This window comes from Colias philodice, chromosome 20, assembly GCF_061535455.1.
Source record: "Colias philodice isolate Cphi_HAF_F1 chromosome 20, ilColPhil1 Martin Lab GWU primary, whole genome shotgun sequence".
NCBI classification, from domain to species: Eukaryota; Metazoa; Arthropoda; class Insecta; order Lepidoptera; family Pieridae; genus Colias; species Colias philodice.
Window position 1 is genome coordinate 9,622,128 of NC_143105.1, and position 17,813 is coordinate 9,639,940.

Sequence of the window (17,813 nt, forward strand, 5' to 3'; positions counted from 1 at the left end):
GGCCACACATTGCGAACGAATTGGAAATCTTTTATTTGAATAAAACTGACCACTGCATATTATATTTTACTGGACGTCAATTTGCTGAACATGGGATTAAATTTAATTATATGTTGTTTAATATGTGGGTATTATGTATTTAGACTGGGGTAGAAGCCTTTAAAAATAATGAAAAGATAAAAAAAATCGCAGTCGGATGAAACCCATTAGAAAAGGAGGGGAATATGATGAAAATAAAAGGAAAAATAAATTACGGTCAATCCGAGTTCGGGAAGCGGGAGGGGGAGCTTTTAAGAGAAAAAAATGGTTTCTCTCGATTTCCGACAAAACTACAAGTCCTATAGAAAAAAGTTCAATGGCAAAGTTGTAGGTAATTAAAAGTTCTACAACTTTTGTATTCACAATTTTTTCACATAACCTCAAAATTTAGGTGAAAAATTCAAAAAACCAAGTTTTTGGTCTTTTATTTTTATCTACTTCAAAATTTATTTTTTTTCTACGAAATTTGGTGGAAACTTACTTTATTATGTCCCAAATACACTGTTATTTATTTGATTGAAAATATTTATTTTTTTGCCTTATTTTGAATTAATACCAAAAAAACTACCTAATTTTCAATCGAAAAGTCACCCGTCAAAATATCAGCTTTTTTCAAAAACTTGGGATGCCTTTTATTCATTGAAATCTCTACTTTCATATGGTGTAAAAAAAAATAAACACCACCATAGTAAATGTTCTCAGGAAATGCATACAAACAGTGTGATAATGAGCTTTTACTAAATCAGGCACAATTCTTTCTCTTAAAAGCTCCCCCCTCCCGCTTCCCGAACTCGGATTGACCGTAATTTATTTTTCCTTACATTTTTATCATATTGCCCTCCTTTTCTAATGAGTTTCATCCGACTGCGATTTTTTTTTTGTTTCAAAAATTATCTACTCTAGTCTAATTGTGGAATATAGCTTTTGTGTATGAACTTAAGCCTAAGCTGCACAGATATTATTACCTAGGATGTTATATTATATGATTAACATAATATACTAGGTAGTAGATAGTTGTAATAAATAAGCATATTATTAAAAATTTCCATTCAGAATTAAAATCCACCTCCACAAAAATCAGCATTAAAGATTTCACAATACCTACTTTTAAATTCAATACAATTTTTTTTTGCGTAATATCTACTGCACATACACACGTTATTCGGAAGTTATTCGGGTAGTGAACTTTGAAGTTATACAGCGAATCAAAGCCAGTCTTTATTACTATACAATACATGGAGAGTCACGTCAATACAATGATAATAATATACAAAAGCTCCAATTGCAATACACTATTAGATGATCTTTAAACCAAATTAAACATTACACTTGACATTTACCAAATCCTCAATGAACCAGTATTTCAAAACGGTAAATACCACACATCTAACAATATGTAACATATATAATCTAAGAAAACCAAGGCCGATGGTGCAACCTGCGACAAAGCTCCAACATTCCGAAGCCTGAGTCATGTAGATGTCACAGATAAGCTCCAATTAAAATATCGTGAGTTGATACACTTGAAATATCAATTAAGCTTGCCCCGTGCTTCCAAACTATGAAATTAACTGCCGCCGAATAAAATGCCTTTTTATCTTAATACCATCTAGGTTTAATATATCACTCGTAGGCATAACATCGGTAATCTGTCGGTCCGTCTATCCGCTTGACAAATGAAAGCGACAGCCGCCGCGGAGAAATTAAATACAGCCGATAATTATCTATATAAAAAATGGACATTAGCAATTTAAATTCTAAGCACGTAATAAAAAGGTTCAATTTTCAACATGCATAATTAATAAAGTTGTGGCGTTATATCGTCGCGGATCGTTATTGTATCGTCAAATCTTAATAACGCGTCTCGGACGTAATGGGCGTAAGTCATGAGATCTAGCGTTCGTATTTAAATCTTAGCTAGACGGATTTAAGGTTGAGTTTAGCTTATGTGTGGAGGGGATTTCGGCTGTAAGTGGTCCTTCGAAGGATCGTCGATTGTCGTGTCATAATGACTATTATTACAGCGGCGGCGGCACGGTAGCGGCCGACGATTTCATTAATGTCATTAGCTACACTAATGAGTTTTTGAAGCGATTGGAAAACGTGAGAGAGCTCATGTCGTGACGTCCAGATTTGTGGCAGTTTGTTCTGCTTGTCATTGATTTGCTTTAGTTAATGTTGGTTAATGTAGATGTAAGCTTCTAAGATGGCTGGTTATTAAAACTAGATTTTTGAGATTTTTTTTCAAAATATTTTGTTATAATTTTAATACTATGTATTTAGTATTTTGTACATATTATGCGTGCATAATATTACCTACCATGCGCTTTAGATTCATTTTTATTACAGCAGTAAGGTATGATTAGCAACGATATAAAAAAATATGACAAAACGTTATATTTACATCACAATACAATTGAAAAGCTTGAACGAAGACGAATTTTCATTTTAGTCGCATAAGTAGGTACCCGGCCACTATGAACTCAAGCCCAAGTAATTACGAACATAATTAAAATACAAGAAATTCATTTAATTTATGTGTAACGCTATAGAATTACCAAACTCAACATTTACAATTACACCTTACCAAAAAAATTAAAACAAGTTAATTTTCATTTCGCGTTTTCCTCAACCAGCAAAGGAAATTAGTGTCACAACAATCACCGCTATTAATTATGTAAAAGCTACAATAAAACATAATTAGGAAATAGCAAAGTTAATGAAAGATTGTACCTATCGTTTAAAAGGTTGTAGCAATGTTGGATTAATGGCGCGGTTTTCGTTATAGCAACATTAATTATAATATTAATTATTAGCTAACTCGTGTCCCTTGCGCCCTTTAGGGACGTGATGGTACTGGTGGCAAAACAGTTTATTTATAATTGGTGTTTATAAAATTTGAGGTTTTTTTGTGATTTAAGAAATAGTTAATTATTGATGAGTTTGGAGAATAGTTGTTTTTTAAGAACTAGAACGAAATACGTGTCGCATAGTCTTGTACCCTACAATGATTTCATTTTGATACATTTGTAAGCAATATTCGGTAAAATTTGTGAACACTACCTAATTTTCTTCCATTTCATTTTTTGTTAACCTGTAAGTAGGTATTTAATTTTTCAATGAACCTATTGTACTCTACCTGCCAACTCGCAACATGACTGTATATGCATGTATGTTATTTATACGTACATTCTCGCAATATTTGTATCCATCCTAGTTGCCATACCTAATACACATTGCCAAGTCCCGCTATAAATACATATACCGAATTGAAAAATACGATTCTAAAACATTTACAAATAGGTATCTCTCTCATCGATCAACAGTAATTGCTTCTGCGGACGCTACTTTAAAACGGCACATAAGCTCGAAGACGCGGGCGACATCTGTCGACGTAATTGAGGGATTACGCAGATAATTGAAACTGCAGGAGCGAGAGGGAGCGCTGCGGGCCCGTACGCGCGACAGAGACGGCGCACCCCACTCAACCTCGCCGTCAAATGGAACGGTTAACAACGTGTCTTCTTGTATATTGTATTATCTTACGTTTTATGCCCTATTAATCTTGTTCGCGACGTTGCGACGCGATTCATAACCCTAACTTTGAATGTTAGAGTTCGAATTCGCCCGTCGCCACTCGGTTTGTAGGTTTGTCCCTGTACTTAGAATTAGTCGAAATTTGTTTTGCAATAAATAAAATCGTTAAAGTTGAGTGTTGTAACGAGCTGGTGTCATCGTAGAGGTAATCCGGGATAACAAGCGCAGGTTGAGACGGATTTCTTGATAAATATGCGAATTTCTCTCGTCGACTTAAATATTGCTTGAAAAATTGCTCTGTTTTGGCGTATTCCGGTTTCGCTTCAATTAATTTTGCTTTTAAGTAATTAAACTTCGGGTAAATAATATCACGGATTTTATCTTCAATATAGCAAAGTAACACAAATAAATAATAGATAATTGAAACACGAGTTTTTATTAGTATTTTCAATCAACATTTACCTAAGTATTTGATTATTTTTATTTCGAACATTCCAACAATAATTATTAAGACTATGAAGATACAACTTTACGACTATAAATTTACGAATCGTAATTAAAACAAATTTTCAATTAAGCACTTTCAAATATTGATTTCTTCGCATTAATTATATTGAATCAAATTTTCTATTCACCTGTATCTATCAACATAATATAATCCATTTTAATATTACGAGATTACTTAAATAGAGTTTTTAATTAACTTATGTCGGATCGAGTGACATTTCCTGTTTTAACGCCGAGATATTGAAATCGATGTTTAATCGAGTTATCATCGATTCACTGGAATCGATTTGGGCTACCGTTAAATTGTATCGAACCGCGTGGGAGATCACTCGATTATGTATATGACATTTAATGGTGGATTTATATTTATTTATTATTTCTACTCGAATTGATTCGATACTCCTCTATGATATCGTAGAAATTAGATTTAATTTGATTATTTTATGGAGATTATAAAGATTGAAGCGTAGACTTAAAGATTTACTTTTTCGTCTTACTACTATTCAAAGTAGCATTAAAAACAATTGTTTTATTTAATCAAAAGTAGATCAAATTATTGGAAACTATTCTTTATGTTTTATTTAACTTTTGAAGAAATAACAACGTGCGTATGGTCTTTCGAAATACGAAATCACAAATTTCAATGCATACGATAAAAGTAAATAATTTCTCAATTTATAACAACCTTCCTACATATTCCAGTTTTAAAGTAGTAATATAGTGAGTGCTGCTCATAAATTGAAACTTAACAAGAGACTAAACATCATACAGGGAGTGACACCTAAGGCCAGGGCGGCTAGGGCCAGGGCCGCTAGGGCGGGAGGGCGGCGCCCATAAAAATGCAAATGGCGGTGTCGAGTGGGGATTTCACTTGTATCAATCACACCTAGCCTTATTATTGCGGGATTTCCTTGGATTCCACCGTTTATTGTTTGCGGAGATAGCGGGCGACGACTTACAGGATTTGTTGTTTTGATGAATACGTTACGAATTGAATAAATTCGGTAAAGCCGGGTTATTGTTGTGTTGTAGCTATGTGTATAACATCGGTGTGCTAAATGTTGTGAGGTGGTAGATATACATATATTGTACTTAATAAAACAGTTCTTTTCAAACATGTTTAGGTACCTAACAATAAGTATTTTACCTACTTCTTCAGTTTGTTAATTGCTTTAATATTTAAATATAAATATTAAATAATATTGGTTTAAGTGAACTTGAAATTGAATTATGATAATTATAATGAATGTTTTCTTTTTACTTACTACCTATTCATTTTAGTAAGAGTAAACCGTACCTAAATAGGTAGGTACGGTTTACGTAGACAATAAGTAAATTATCTTTTTGAAAACAGAAAGTGTATGTTCATTCTATACAAATATATTAAGTTATTAACTTTAATAAGACACATTATACAACAATAAACCACACACCGCACAACTAAAAACCAATCCTAAATCCGTACAAAACGTTATTACCCATTAAACAATCAATCAAACAACAATAGAGGCGTAAATCTGCGATTAGAAAAGCATCTGTGGTACAGAGGGTGGTATTGACATGCTAATGAGCTTGACAGTTCGGCTTGACAGCGTGCTTGACAGTTTGCTTGACAGTTTTACTTGACAGCGCTACTTGACAGTTCGGCTGTAACAGTGCAGCAAGACATACGCCTACACTTTGTAGCCCCCGCGGTTGAAAAACATGCTTTTTCAATGAATGACAGATGATATGAGGTTATTTTTTGTTTTATTTGCGTATGTTGTATATTAGACCGGACTCTCAGTGGAGTTTCGTTTGCAAAAATCGCGGACCTAAATCTGACTTCTGATATATATTGTATAGATCCCAGACATCCTATAGACAGATGTTGCCAACCAGTTTTGTGGTCCCCCTGCCCGCACCCCGGTAATTAAATATGGCATACAAAGAAAAAAATAAAAATTTCCAAAACATGCCGTGTGGGGTATCAAATGAAAGAACTTATTGAGTAGATCACGAATATATAGCATACTATATACATTTCTTACACTTTCTCTAAGATTTTTTAGAAAATTTACGAAAATGGTCCATTTTTGAGTTAACTTTAAACCACTATAGATTGAAAACTCATGAATATATTTTTTAAATTATTATTTTAAATAATTAACAATAGTCCATTGTTTACGATTCAATATTTCGTACAGTGAAATAGTTGCATGGGGGAGTGGGGGGAGCATTCAAAGATGGCGAGTATATTTTCAAGTTCATATAGTATATAGTTATTTTCATCAAATCCACCACATAGCTCACTTATATTATATTACGAACTATTGAATCATAAACAATGGACTATTGTTAATTATTTAAAATAATAATTTAAAAAATATATTCATGAGTTTTCAATCTATAGTGGTTTAAAGTTAACTCAAAAATGGACCATTTTCGTAAATTTTCTAAAAAATCTTAGAGAAAGTGTAAGAAATGTATATAGTATGCTATATATTCGTGATCTACTCAATAAGTTCTTTCATTTGATACCCCACACGGCATGTTTTGGAAATTTTTATTTTTTTTCTTTGTATGCCATATTTAATTACCGGGGTGCGGGCAGGGGGACCACAAAACTGGTTGGCAACATCTGTCTATAGGATGTCTGGGACCTATACAATATATATCAGAAGTCAGATTTAGGTCCGCTATTTTTGCAAACGAACATCTCCTTGGAGCCTGCTCTATATTTATGTAGCCTTATAAAGAACTGAAAGGTTTTCAATTCGGATCACAATTTTTTGTTACAAATAATTAATTTGATGTGTGCTTGAAAAGCTGTTCCTAATTTTATGTTGACTTATTTTTATTTAAACTATTTCATTCTGCTTACATTGAATTGAATTGTATTTAAACTCACTTTTGTAAGAGCGCAAGCAAATTGCAAGTTAAGTAGATACAAGTTTTATTCATGATATTATAATTTACCTTTATATAGAATAAATGCAAAGTATGTCTGTCCGTTACGCACACTGCTGAAAGAATAAGACAAATTTTGATGAAATAAACAAAACCTAGATATATGATGCATCTATTTACATCGCGATTCTTCTTTTTTTAAAATGCAATAAAATTTCATTTGTTTAATAACTGTTTTGTGAAAACGTTAAAGGAATAGGAGCGAAACTGCGGGTGCATTCTAGTTCTACACACGTCCGATAAAAGTAATATTCATATTCAAATCTATATCCACATTTAAACGAACACGATAAAGCAAAGCTAAAGACATTAGCCGGGAACCATGGACGTATAAAAAAAGACGGACACCGTATTACGAACAAACAACGTGAAGCCACCATAGTAAGCTAGCGATCGTGTTAAGACAATAAACACGCACACACTCTCACCATAGTAAGCTAGTCGGCCGCCATTACGTCGTGAACTACCGACTGATTAACTGCGTCACTGTTTCACAAAAAATATTTAAAATGCCGTCTTGCGTGGTAAATGGTGTCGCAACAGTACAATTTTAAATAACAAAATACAAGGGATTACATTCCACAGGGAAGCAAGTTATTCCTTTTATGTTTTAATGACAAAATTATTACGGCAAAATTTATAGAAAAAAATACAGCCGCCATTGACATCAACACAGCTGTTGCCATGGCAACATGGCACACACACATGGATGTTTCGCCGCCATTACTAGGCTTCACTCAATGTTTAGGCGATATACCGTCCGTCTTTTTTTATACGTCCATGCCGGGAACATTATTTCACGCTTACATCATTCGCATCAAAAAACATATGCGCCAGAATCGATTCAGTCGCATTCGATTAATGATCATCGATTAGCGCTCCACTGCTGTCATCAGGACAATCAAATGCTAACTAACCTGATCTCATCCCTATTCCTTTGATATAAAGTGCTATTTCAAATGGCCGGTCATTGGAATGTATTCAACTGCGAATCGATATGTCATCGAGTATTAGGTTTGTAATATATAGCATTTGATTGAGAATCCCTAATGACTGGCCAGTACGGTCGTTTGTTTCAGATAATGATTAGAAAAAACGTTTGCTTTTATTCATACAAATAGTATTTAGATGTAAGAGGTTGTTAATTAGTAGGCATTTGTCTTTTGGAATGTTTTTGAAAGTTTAAAAGATCGTGATAAATGGAGATGATGATGCTGTACCAAGCTCTACATCTTTCTTATGCAATGAACTTATTTATATATGTAATAATTTATTAGAAACCGTTAGATTTATTTAGGTTAGGCATACTTGGAAACTAATAAATAGATATTAAACAAGATTCTTTATAATTTACCTACTGGCCACACATAGAGATTAGGTACTGTATACAAAGAATATTGTGTATGAAGGTTTATTACATTTTGTATGAAGACGTATATAAGTATCGGACATGTATGATATAAATATATGATATAAATATATGAATATGATGAAAATCCTCCGAATTGTGAAACTCATTGACAAACTCTATCGTTGATGGGAACGTCAATTAAAAACGTTCAATATTTAAAAACACCAAAAGCCATTAGATTCTAAAAACTATTTAACATTAAACAACATTCGCTAAACGCTCTCTAATGATAAACAACCACTGTACCATCAATCAAATAAATGGCTACGTCATAGAAAAAAATTAAAAAAGAGCAATTATTTCACGATCGAGTTTATAGTCTAAAGTGCAACCGATTATGCATTCACGGTCGTTTTATCAAAACACATTAAAATTAAATTATAGTGTGATCCATCAGAATAATTTAATATCACCCCTCGCTGCTCCCCTAGCGCTAGGGCTGTCAACCGCTGCTTTTTTAAACATTAGTAAGAGATTGGGTATTAAATTTGGTAAAGGAAATTATGTATAAACCAGGTTATTAGTTAACAAATAATAATAATTAATAACCGATATTTTATTTTTAAAGGTGAAATTTATAAGAGCAATCAAAGGCATTAGCACAACATCTGCATTGTTTTTATAGCTTTTTGTTTAGTTTTACTCGGTAATAATATTTCTATACACATATTTTCATTTTTGAATTGTGGCCTGTTTCAAACAATTGTTTGATTTTAAGAAGTCATCAAAAATTTTCTTTTATTTAACAGAAGTGTCAACCCTATTAATATAGGGTGTATTGCATTCAATCTTATCTACATTTTAACTGCTCTGTTGTTACTAATAGGCGTTCATAAGATAATATTTTGAATCATATTATTCAAAATTGAATTGACACGAAATTTGATAACGATCGAATAAAAAATGCTATATTTTTAATAGAAGGAATCTTGTTATGCGACTTTAAAATGGTTGGTATAACTTAATAATAATCTTTGTGAATATCAATAAAAAAAATATCAATAAATATTTCAGGACAAATTTCACACACGGCGCGATCAATTCTTCTATACTTTACTAATATTACAAAGAGGAAAGATGTTTTTGATTGTTTGTTATGTTTTAAAGATAATCATGATCATCATGAGCTAAATATATAAGCGTCTAGTTTTTATATTTAGCATGATTTTTTTTTGTGCATGAAATTAAAATGTTTTAATTCAATCGCTCATTAACGATTATGATCGGGTAAGATAACCTAAGTTAGCCGGTTATAGCATTTTCATCAGAATCCGATTTCTATTGTAATGTTTTATACCATATTTTTTTGGTTGCATGCGGCCTGCGCACAGTAAATTAAATCATTTTTAAGTGTCTTAAATGTTAAGCGATATTGGATCTTCATTTTTACAAATTACTATACTTTATAATATGTAATATACCGAAAACTATTCTTCCTATTATCTTCATTCTTAAAATTCTCCTGTCAAAATGTTAGTTACCATACTCCTCCGAAACGGCTGGACCAATTCTCATGGTGCTTATTCTGTAGATCTGAAAATTTGTTAACATCTATTTTTCAATCCCCTAAGTGATAAGAGAAGCAGAACAACGTTTACCGGGACAGCTAGTATTAACAAACTTGGTTAGTCATATTATTTCTATGTCTATATTATCGTAACTCTATAAACTAATACAGTATCATAACATTATACGACATGCTTTACAACGAGTATTATGATCATACGCGATATTCTATGGAACGTAATGTAAAATGCAAATCACATACATTGCCGTCATTCCTTTTACAACACTCGTAAATAGATACGGAATTAGAACTGATGCGTCGATGTATGTTGTATACTTTTCATAGTGTAAGTTTATTGATTATATTGAAAAATGTGATATTATGCTTCAGACTGAGATTAATACTTTGATTTCTGGAGTCTTTATCTGGTCCATTTTACCAAGCTTTTTATTAGGCAGAAAAGTTTTTAAGAAGCTATTCTCAAAAAATGTGTATATAAAATAGAAGGGGATGTAATAGACATAAGAAAGACTTTCACGCTAGGACAAAATATATTCTTAATTCACTTGCACTATATTTAGTTAACAACGGAATATTTGATAATATGGTAAGGTTTCTCACCATCGATATTATTTATTTTAAATTAATTACCTACTTCAACAGTTATAATTTGCTTAGGTACCTAAAGCGGAAAATTAAAATACGAAGAAGTAAAATACCTACATAAAGTGTGGCAATTGTGTATAAGTAATATATACGGACAATTAATTTTATTAAGCCCATTGTAGCATTAAAACCAATTTAGATCGTTTGCAGCAAAATAAACAGCAAAATTAATTATATTATGCACCGCCTGAGCATTGAGCAACACATGTGTAAATACGAGCCCTCTTTAATTCCATACGGATTAACTTTATTGAATGTCAAATGAGCTATGACACCCATGACGAAAAAAGATATAAAAAATATGCGCGCGAAATTGCGCCCTAATACAAAAGTTCTTAGGTGTAAATTCGCTTGTGTGGTTTAAGTAGGGTAAATGCACCCTTCGGTGGTTGGCTTTTGAGCACAATTAGCGAATGAGAGGTCTCATTTGTTGGACGTGGCGGTGTGAAGGATTACGTGTGAGGACGCATGATGTATTGTAGTGTGACGGGTCAGATTTGGTATCGGAATCTTGGGAGCATAATCTTGTTTGTGTCAACCAATAGGTACAACTCCATATTTATTTTAAGGTTACAAATATTCATTTTAAGAATAAGCAAGGTATTTGTTCCTGATTATTTCTATTGGATTTATGTTGAATCTATTAAAAGACAATTGAAATATTGTGAAGTTAGAAAGCGCTACAGTAACTCTAAAAGGTGCGGCTTCATGATACAGTAAAATTATTCCATTCTTATGCAATCTCAAACATGTTATACCGTCTGTATTATAATACTTTCATGTATATCATAGCTTGCTGTATAAATAATGTAATTCTACACATGAATGAGCCATTACTATTCCCTATTTCGTAACACGAAACAAATATTAAGGGAATGACACAACAAAATCAGTGAACACTCGACGAAAACGATACATTACTTACATTAATCTTATTATGTACACTTGACTTCTTACTACACCCTTCTCGATTCAGATGCGATTTCAATAATACGTGCACTTTATTAAGTTTGCTTTTGCTATTTGAAAACAATAAATATAATGTCAAATTTAAATTGAATAATTTGAAATGAGAGAGAAAGAAAAATTTACAGGAAGACGCTTCAGGATTGAATCTATTATTTACTAGCAGTCTGCCCCGGCTTCACCCATTGTACATGTTAACGTTTTTTCTCCATAAGAACCATCTCACTTCAAGGAATTTAATAAAAAACGAATAATCGAAATCGGTCCACCCGTTCACGGGTGATGCTGTGACCAAGGGAAATATGGATTTTTTTTATGAGTATATATAGAGATTTAACGATAATAATGAGAATGTAATTAAATATGTGTATCTTGTATAGGTATATTTAATATTATATGTGTATATCCTCATTGTTCATTACTTTATATTCTTAAATTAAACTCATACAACGGCAAAATCATCAATATTACACAAAACAAGTACAACCAACAATGAGAAGAATACGAAAAGAATGCAAACAAATTCGTGTGTGCACATTCCGGCCCTCAAAGCAAAGCGTTGCCCCCAAATGGAATATATCACTTAGTATAATACAATTTGGACCCTCGGAATTAAACGCTAACTAGGCGCAATGATCTACGAGTTGAGACAGTTTAGACGTGAGGGGAACTTTTATGTCATCGATATTGTCATACAAAATATATCTTATCATTAATACTGTTTAAGGATACAGCGATGCTACCAGAGAGACGAAGTAATTTGAATACAGCTCGTGTTTACATACCACATCTGTAGAAGTAGTTATTTCTGGTTTATGTAATTATCTTTTACTTATATTTTTTAACTTTACGACTTCATTTTTGTTTCTAGAGCTGTGAAGAAGTACAGCTAATAGTGTCTTTCTTGTTTAAGTAGTACGTGCGTAAAGCTGACATAGCCATCAAATTAATTCTATATAATATTGATATACATCTTACATTAAAAATTGAGAATAAGAAGTTCATGATTCAATAAACACAATGCCTAATTTCATCTTCCAGTTATCTATTAAGAATTATCTTTTGTTTTGTTTCTCTTATAGTAACGTAAACCAATTTAAAGTATAACTAAATAATTAAATAAAATAGATTCCAAGCCGGCGCACAAAGCAACGCGTCCACATGTCATTCCAGTTAATCCACAGCAATAGAGCAAATCGTTTGATTACGCCGCGACTAAGTGATTGACTTTTCAATCTCCGTAATCCGATTACCGACGGACAACATGGTTGATTATACGATACATGTGCGCAAACCAATCTGATCCTTATCTAGCGGCTATTAAGCGCATAATGGACTATTCCCCTGACATATGGTATGGTATGGCCATTCGAATAGAGCGGCGCGAGTGTCGCACATTCGTGCGTTTACCCTGTTTGAGTAGCCGTTACTCTGTACTCGAACTATAGTGTTGTAAATGGAGATGTTAGTTAATAGTCAGTTGTTAAAGATTGTATGCGCTTAATAAAACGGATATTGCCTGTTTCGCTTCTGTGATACTCGTTAAATATATGTTGAACGTAACCAGCAAAGCTATTTCTTTCTTATATGTACGGTTAAGAGTTTAGCTCATAATTATTAGACAAAAACCAATCAATTTAAAATCATAGAAAGACAAATGTAGAGTAGTAGAGGATGTAGAGAAAAACATAAATTATTATTCAATTACTTTAGAAAATTAATATTGGAAATGCTACATAGAAGTTACCTGTGTTCATTTTATTAATTTCTTTTTATCTTTTTATGCAATTATTGAACATAGATTGAAGTAAAAAATTTGAAATCCAATTTGATCTATGCCTTACGTTCGTATTTTTTTTTACGTATCGCGATAAGACGCGGGTACCAATCCCCCCTCATTTCATATTATTTATCTTCTATACTAATATCAGCTGAAAAGTTTGTTTGTTTGTTTGAACGCGCTAATCTCAGCAACTACTGGTCAGATTTGAAAAATTCTTTCGGTGTTAGATAGCCCATTTATCGAGGAAGGATAATGGCTACATATCATCACGCTAAGACCAACAGGAGTGAAGCAATGCGGGTGAAACCGCGGGACACAGCTATAGTTATCGATAAAACTTCAAAAAGCTCACCTTTACTTGTGACTCCGTCATGCCAAGCGCGTACGCAAGCTTGGCCCGCTCCGGACCAGCCAGGTACTTGGTCTGCTCGAAGGTTTTCTCCAGCGCGAAGATCTGCTGCCCACTGAATGTTGGCCTCGTGTGCTTCTTCTTGCCATCTTTGTCCATGCCGCTTTGCGCCGCGCATGCGCTTAGTGCTCCGTTGCTCACTACAACAATATTATGTTTTTATGATTACATAGGTCTAAAGGCAGTTAAGGGTAAGTTGTCAAGGCTTGTGACTTGATTTGAAAATTAGATATTGGAGGCTACAAAAGTTTGCAATAATTTATGACTATGATTATTTTCCCGCTTAGGTATCTGCACATTCTGTACGTTCATTGTTCTAATTATTGATGAATATACGACATATCCAAATATCTTAAAATTTAGCATACTTAGATACTAATACTACATATGAGCTTTCTTGTGTCATATTATGGTTGCTTAATCAAATATGATTTATGAATTAGTTCAAAATTTAACTTCAATTAATTTCTGAACTTTTGAAGAGATTTTTTTTATATAAATTGTATCGCTTCATAGTCTACAGTGAATTTCAGCCATATCGGTTTAGTAGTTTTCACTAGAAATAGCAACAAACACATTCCCATCTGTCTATAGGCCATACAAACTTTAGGATTTATGGCATTAAGTACGAGGATTATAAGGGGAAAGAGCCATAATTATGTAGAACTATTGCACGTTTGAATTATTTCATTTACCATTTGAAAAGTTTATTATATTATGGCCATAATCTATAAGGTTAATGACAATATATTACGATTTATGAGCATTCAAATTGTGTGAAGTATTTAATATTTCAATGTGCAAAATAAATTGCCATTTTGACTCTGAGCACTTTATTTTTCTGCTAAGTTAGAATTGATATCATTCTTAAATATCTCATATAAATCCTTGTTATTTCCCCTCACATCGAGCACATCTTAACCTCTAATTTATGACTAATTCAGCGTAAAAAACAGCCATATCTACAGCAATAAAAGCTAAACCGCGCAACTTTCCAAATCGTCTCGATATCTTACAACATAACCTCAAAACACAAAGACCTGACGCGATCTAAACTCAAGAGCACATAACTCAACGCGACTGTCAAAACATTCGCAGAATAATGCCGAAGCACCATAAAACCACAATAAAAACGTCGTGGCAAAAACAAAAAAGCCATCGTATTCAATTGTGATATTTTTCATCGCGTATAAATGTTTTGATGAAGCGACACCCCCGAGGGACGGGGGAAAATGAAATAAAATAATGGCGCGAGGGCGAGCCGCGATCCTAACGCGAGCCTTTGTTTTTTATCCGTGGAATTGCCGCGGATAATTGTGTTATGAAAATATTCATGAGCTATTTTGTGAAAGTTCAATCAACGTATTGATTGTTGAGGATTTAAGTCGAAATATATTGAGTCGACATAACTACACTAAACTACACTAAATCAAATAAAGTTATGTTTTTTGGCTTATAATGTACTAGCTTTCCGCTCGCGGCTTCACCCGCGTTTTAAAGAAAAACCCGTTCCCGTAGGATTTCCGGGATAAAACCTATCCTATGTCCTTTCTCGGGTATCAAAATATCGCTATACCAAATTTCATGCCAATTGGTTCAGTAGTTAAGGCGTGATTGAGTAACAGACAGACAGACAGACAGAGTTACTTTCGCATTTATACATAATATTAGTATGGATTTTCGTTTAAAATGACGTTCATTTTAATTTTTTACGTTTCATAGAAAGAGCCTTTTCATTATTTGTTAAGTGTTATAATAAATGGTATGTTTTTTTTTAAATAAACATAAGAACGAAATACTAAAATTTTCCTCATTAATTTTCAATCTCTAATTTGATTTTGGCCGTGTTATTTATCTCTATAATTAACTACATTGTAGAGGGTAGAGACATTAAAAATCAAAATTACATAATTATGTTTTTTTAGAAGATTGATTATCACATTTATTGTTATAGATATTATACATATTATGAACAAAACAAAACTGAAAATAGAGCGTGTTAATTATAATCAGCCGAGAATCAAGTTATCAATCGACAATAAACAATTAATTTGTAATTTCGTAACAAATTGTCACTGAAATATAATTAAATATGCATTCAGTTAAATTTGCGTAGATTGAATAAATAGTTTATATACACTAGTTAAAATACTAGATTTTACCAGCTTCTTTATTTGAATTTAGTTTATTCAGTTGCCAACGAAACAGATTTCTTTGTAGGTTTTTGAATAGTATGTAAATCAAAGTTTCATTTACTTACAATAGGAACTAATAATAATACAAATTTTACTTTTTTTTTTTCTTCTCCGTAGAAACTGCTTTTCGAATCGGTGGTAAATGTTAAAAATATATGTAGGTAATGACGTTTCAAAAGTGCTTCTCGAAGAAGTCTAATTGAATAAAATATAAATAAATAAATAAATAAATATTATAGGACAAAATATAAATAAATAAATAAATATTATAGGACATTTTGAGTTCATCACACAAATATTTGCTCTGATCGGGGATCGAACCCGGGACCGTCGGCTCAGTAGGCAGTTACTTTACCACTGCGCCAACCGCGTCGTCGTTGATATATTGAGTTTGAGTTGAGTGAGAGTTGAGAAATGTTTGAGTTTGAGCACAAATAAAAACGATAGTAATTCTCCTTCTTAGCGAAATTTGTAAAGATATCAATCATTACAATAACAGTGTTTTTGTAATAATCTCTACATCTACAACGTGTTTTTCACACCGAGGCGAGCGGACAAACCCGCGATGTATAGGTAGTAATATACCCAACCCTTTTATGCCTTTTACTCATAAAGAATATCAAAAGCTTGTAAATTCAATTCGGTTAATGGATATTAATATTAATGAAGGTTATACATAAAGGTAGTTAAGTAAAACATTTTGTATTATAACATTTACTTATGTATTATTTATGACTGTTTATCAAAGGTTTTGATTAGGGATGTAACGATACATGATTTTGCCGATACGATACCGATACCGATATTTGTAGTAATGTATCGGCGATACCGATACCGATACCGATATCGATGGCTTGGTAGAAAAATAAATAGTGAATTATGCATAAAAAGTTACCAACATTTAACAGAGACTCAACTGTTAATCGGATTCTTTTAAATAAAAATGCCAAATCAAAAAACAACAAAACCATTTATTTTAGTATTATTATTTTACAAAGTCAGTTAAACTTTAAGTAATACACATACAATCAGTACCTAATAAAAGTTTACTATTGGTAGTTTTTTCAGAAAACAAAGTGCGCACGCGCGGGCGGCCTCCCGCATCGTTCATTGGGCGCGGTTTTTTGAATTGTTTGATATCGGTATCGGTTGTTTTATTATCGGCGATACCGATATATCGGCTTGCCGATATATCGGCCGATATATCGGTATCGGTATCGGTATCGTTACATCCCTAGTTTTGATGTTAATTCTTTTATATAAAGAGGCCAGTATTTTTTCTACATGATACATAGGTCAAAATTACATATATTTTACGACCGCCCTGAAAAATATGTATATACTTAGGTAAGTATACGAATATTATATAGATAGCATATCATGATTGTAGTAATAATTATTACTATGAATATAATTATAATCACTCATTCTTGTACTACAATAGTTAATGTTAAAAACCGAAGGGTCCTGGGTTCGATTTCTGGTGGAGATTATAAAAAAATTGTCTCGTAACAAGGCACAGAGATCATGAACTTGTGAAGAAAATCGATCAGTGAAACAGATGTGAAATGCATCTGCCCCATACCCCACAAGGGGATGAAATTCAAATATGTATGCCAAATATTCACGCTTCAGCTTTGATTTCTGTCCAGTGCTTTATAAAATGGTCAATTAAAAGATATTAATAAACACATTTCTTTGGCAAAACTTCGGTCCTGCTGAAACAAAATGTACCGAAGAAAAAGGAAGCTTCTGCTGATGACAGAATTTTCAAATTCGATTCATAAGATTTTCTATTACCATCCAATCATAATATTAGTATACTAGCTTTTTGCTCACGTCTT

General features: G+C 32.7%; 1 protein-coding gene across 1 annotated transcript in view; it reads right to left on the bottom strand.

The window, feature by feature from the left end:
• The window catches only part of HGTX (HGTX homeodomain transcription factor), a 44,577-nt gene that overhangs the window by 13,842 nt on the left and 12,922 nt on the right, over nucleotides 1-17,813 (bottom strand). Inside the window, exon 2 of the mRNA XM_089708115.1 lies at nucleotides 13,718-13,914. Within this exon, the coding sequence (XP_089564241.1) occupies nucleotides 13,718-13,914 (197 nt within the window). The remainder of the gene's footprint in view (nucleotides 1-13,717; nucleotides 13,915-17,813) is intronic.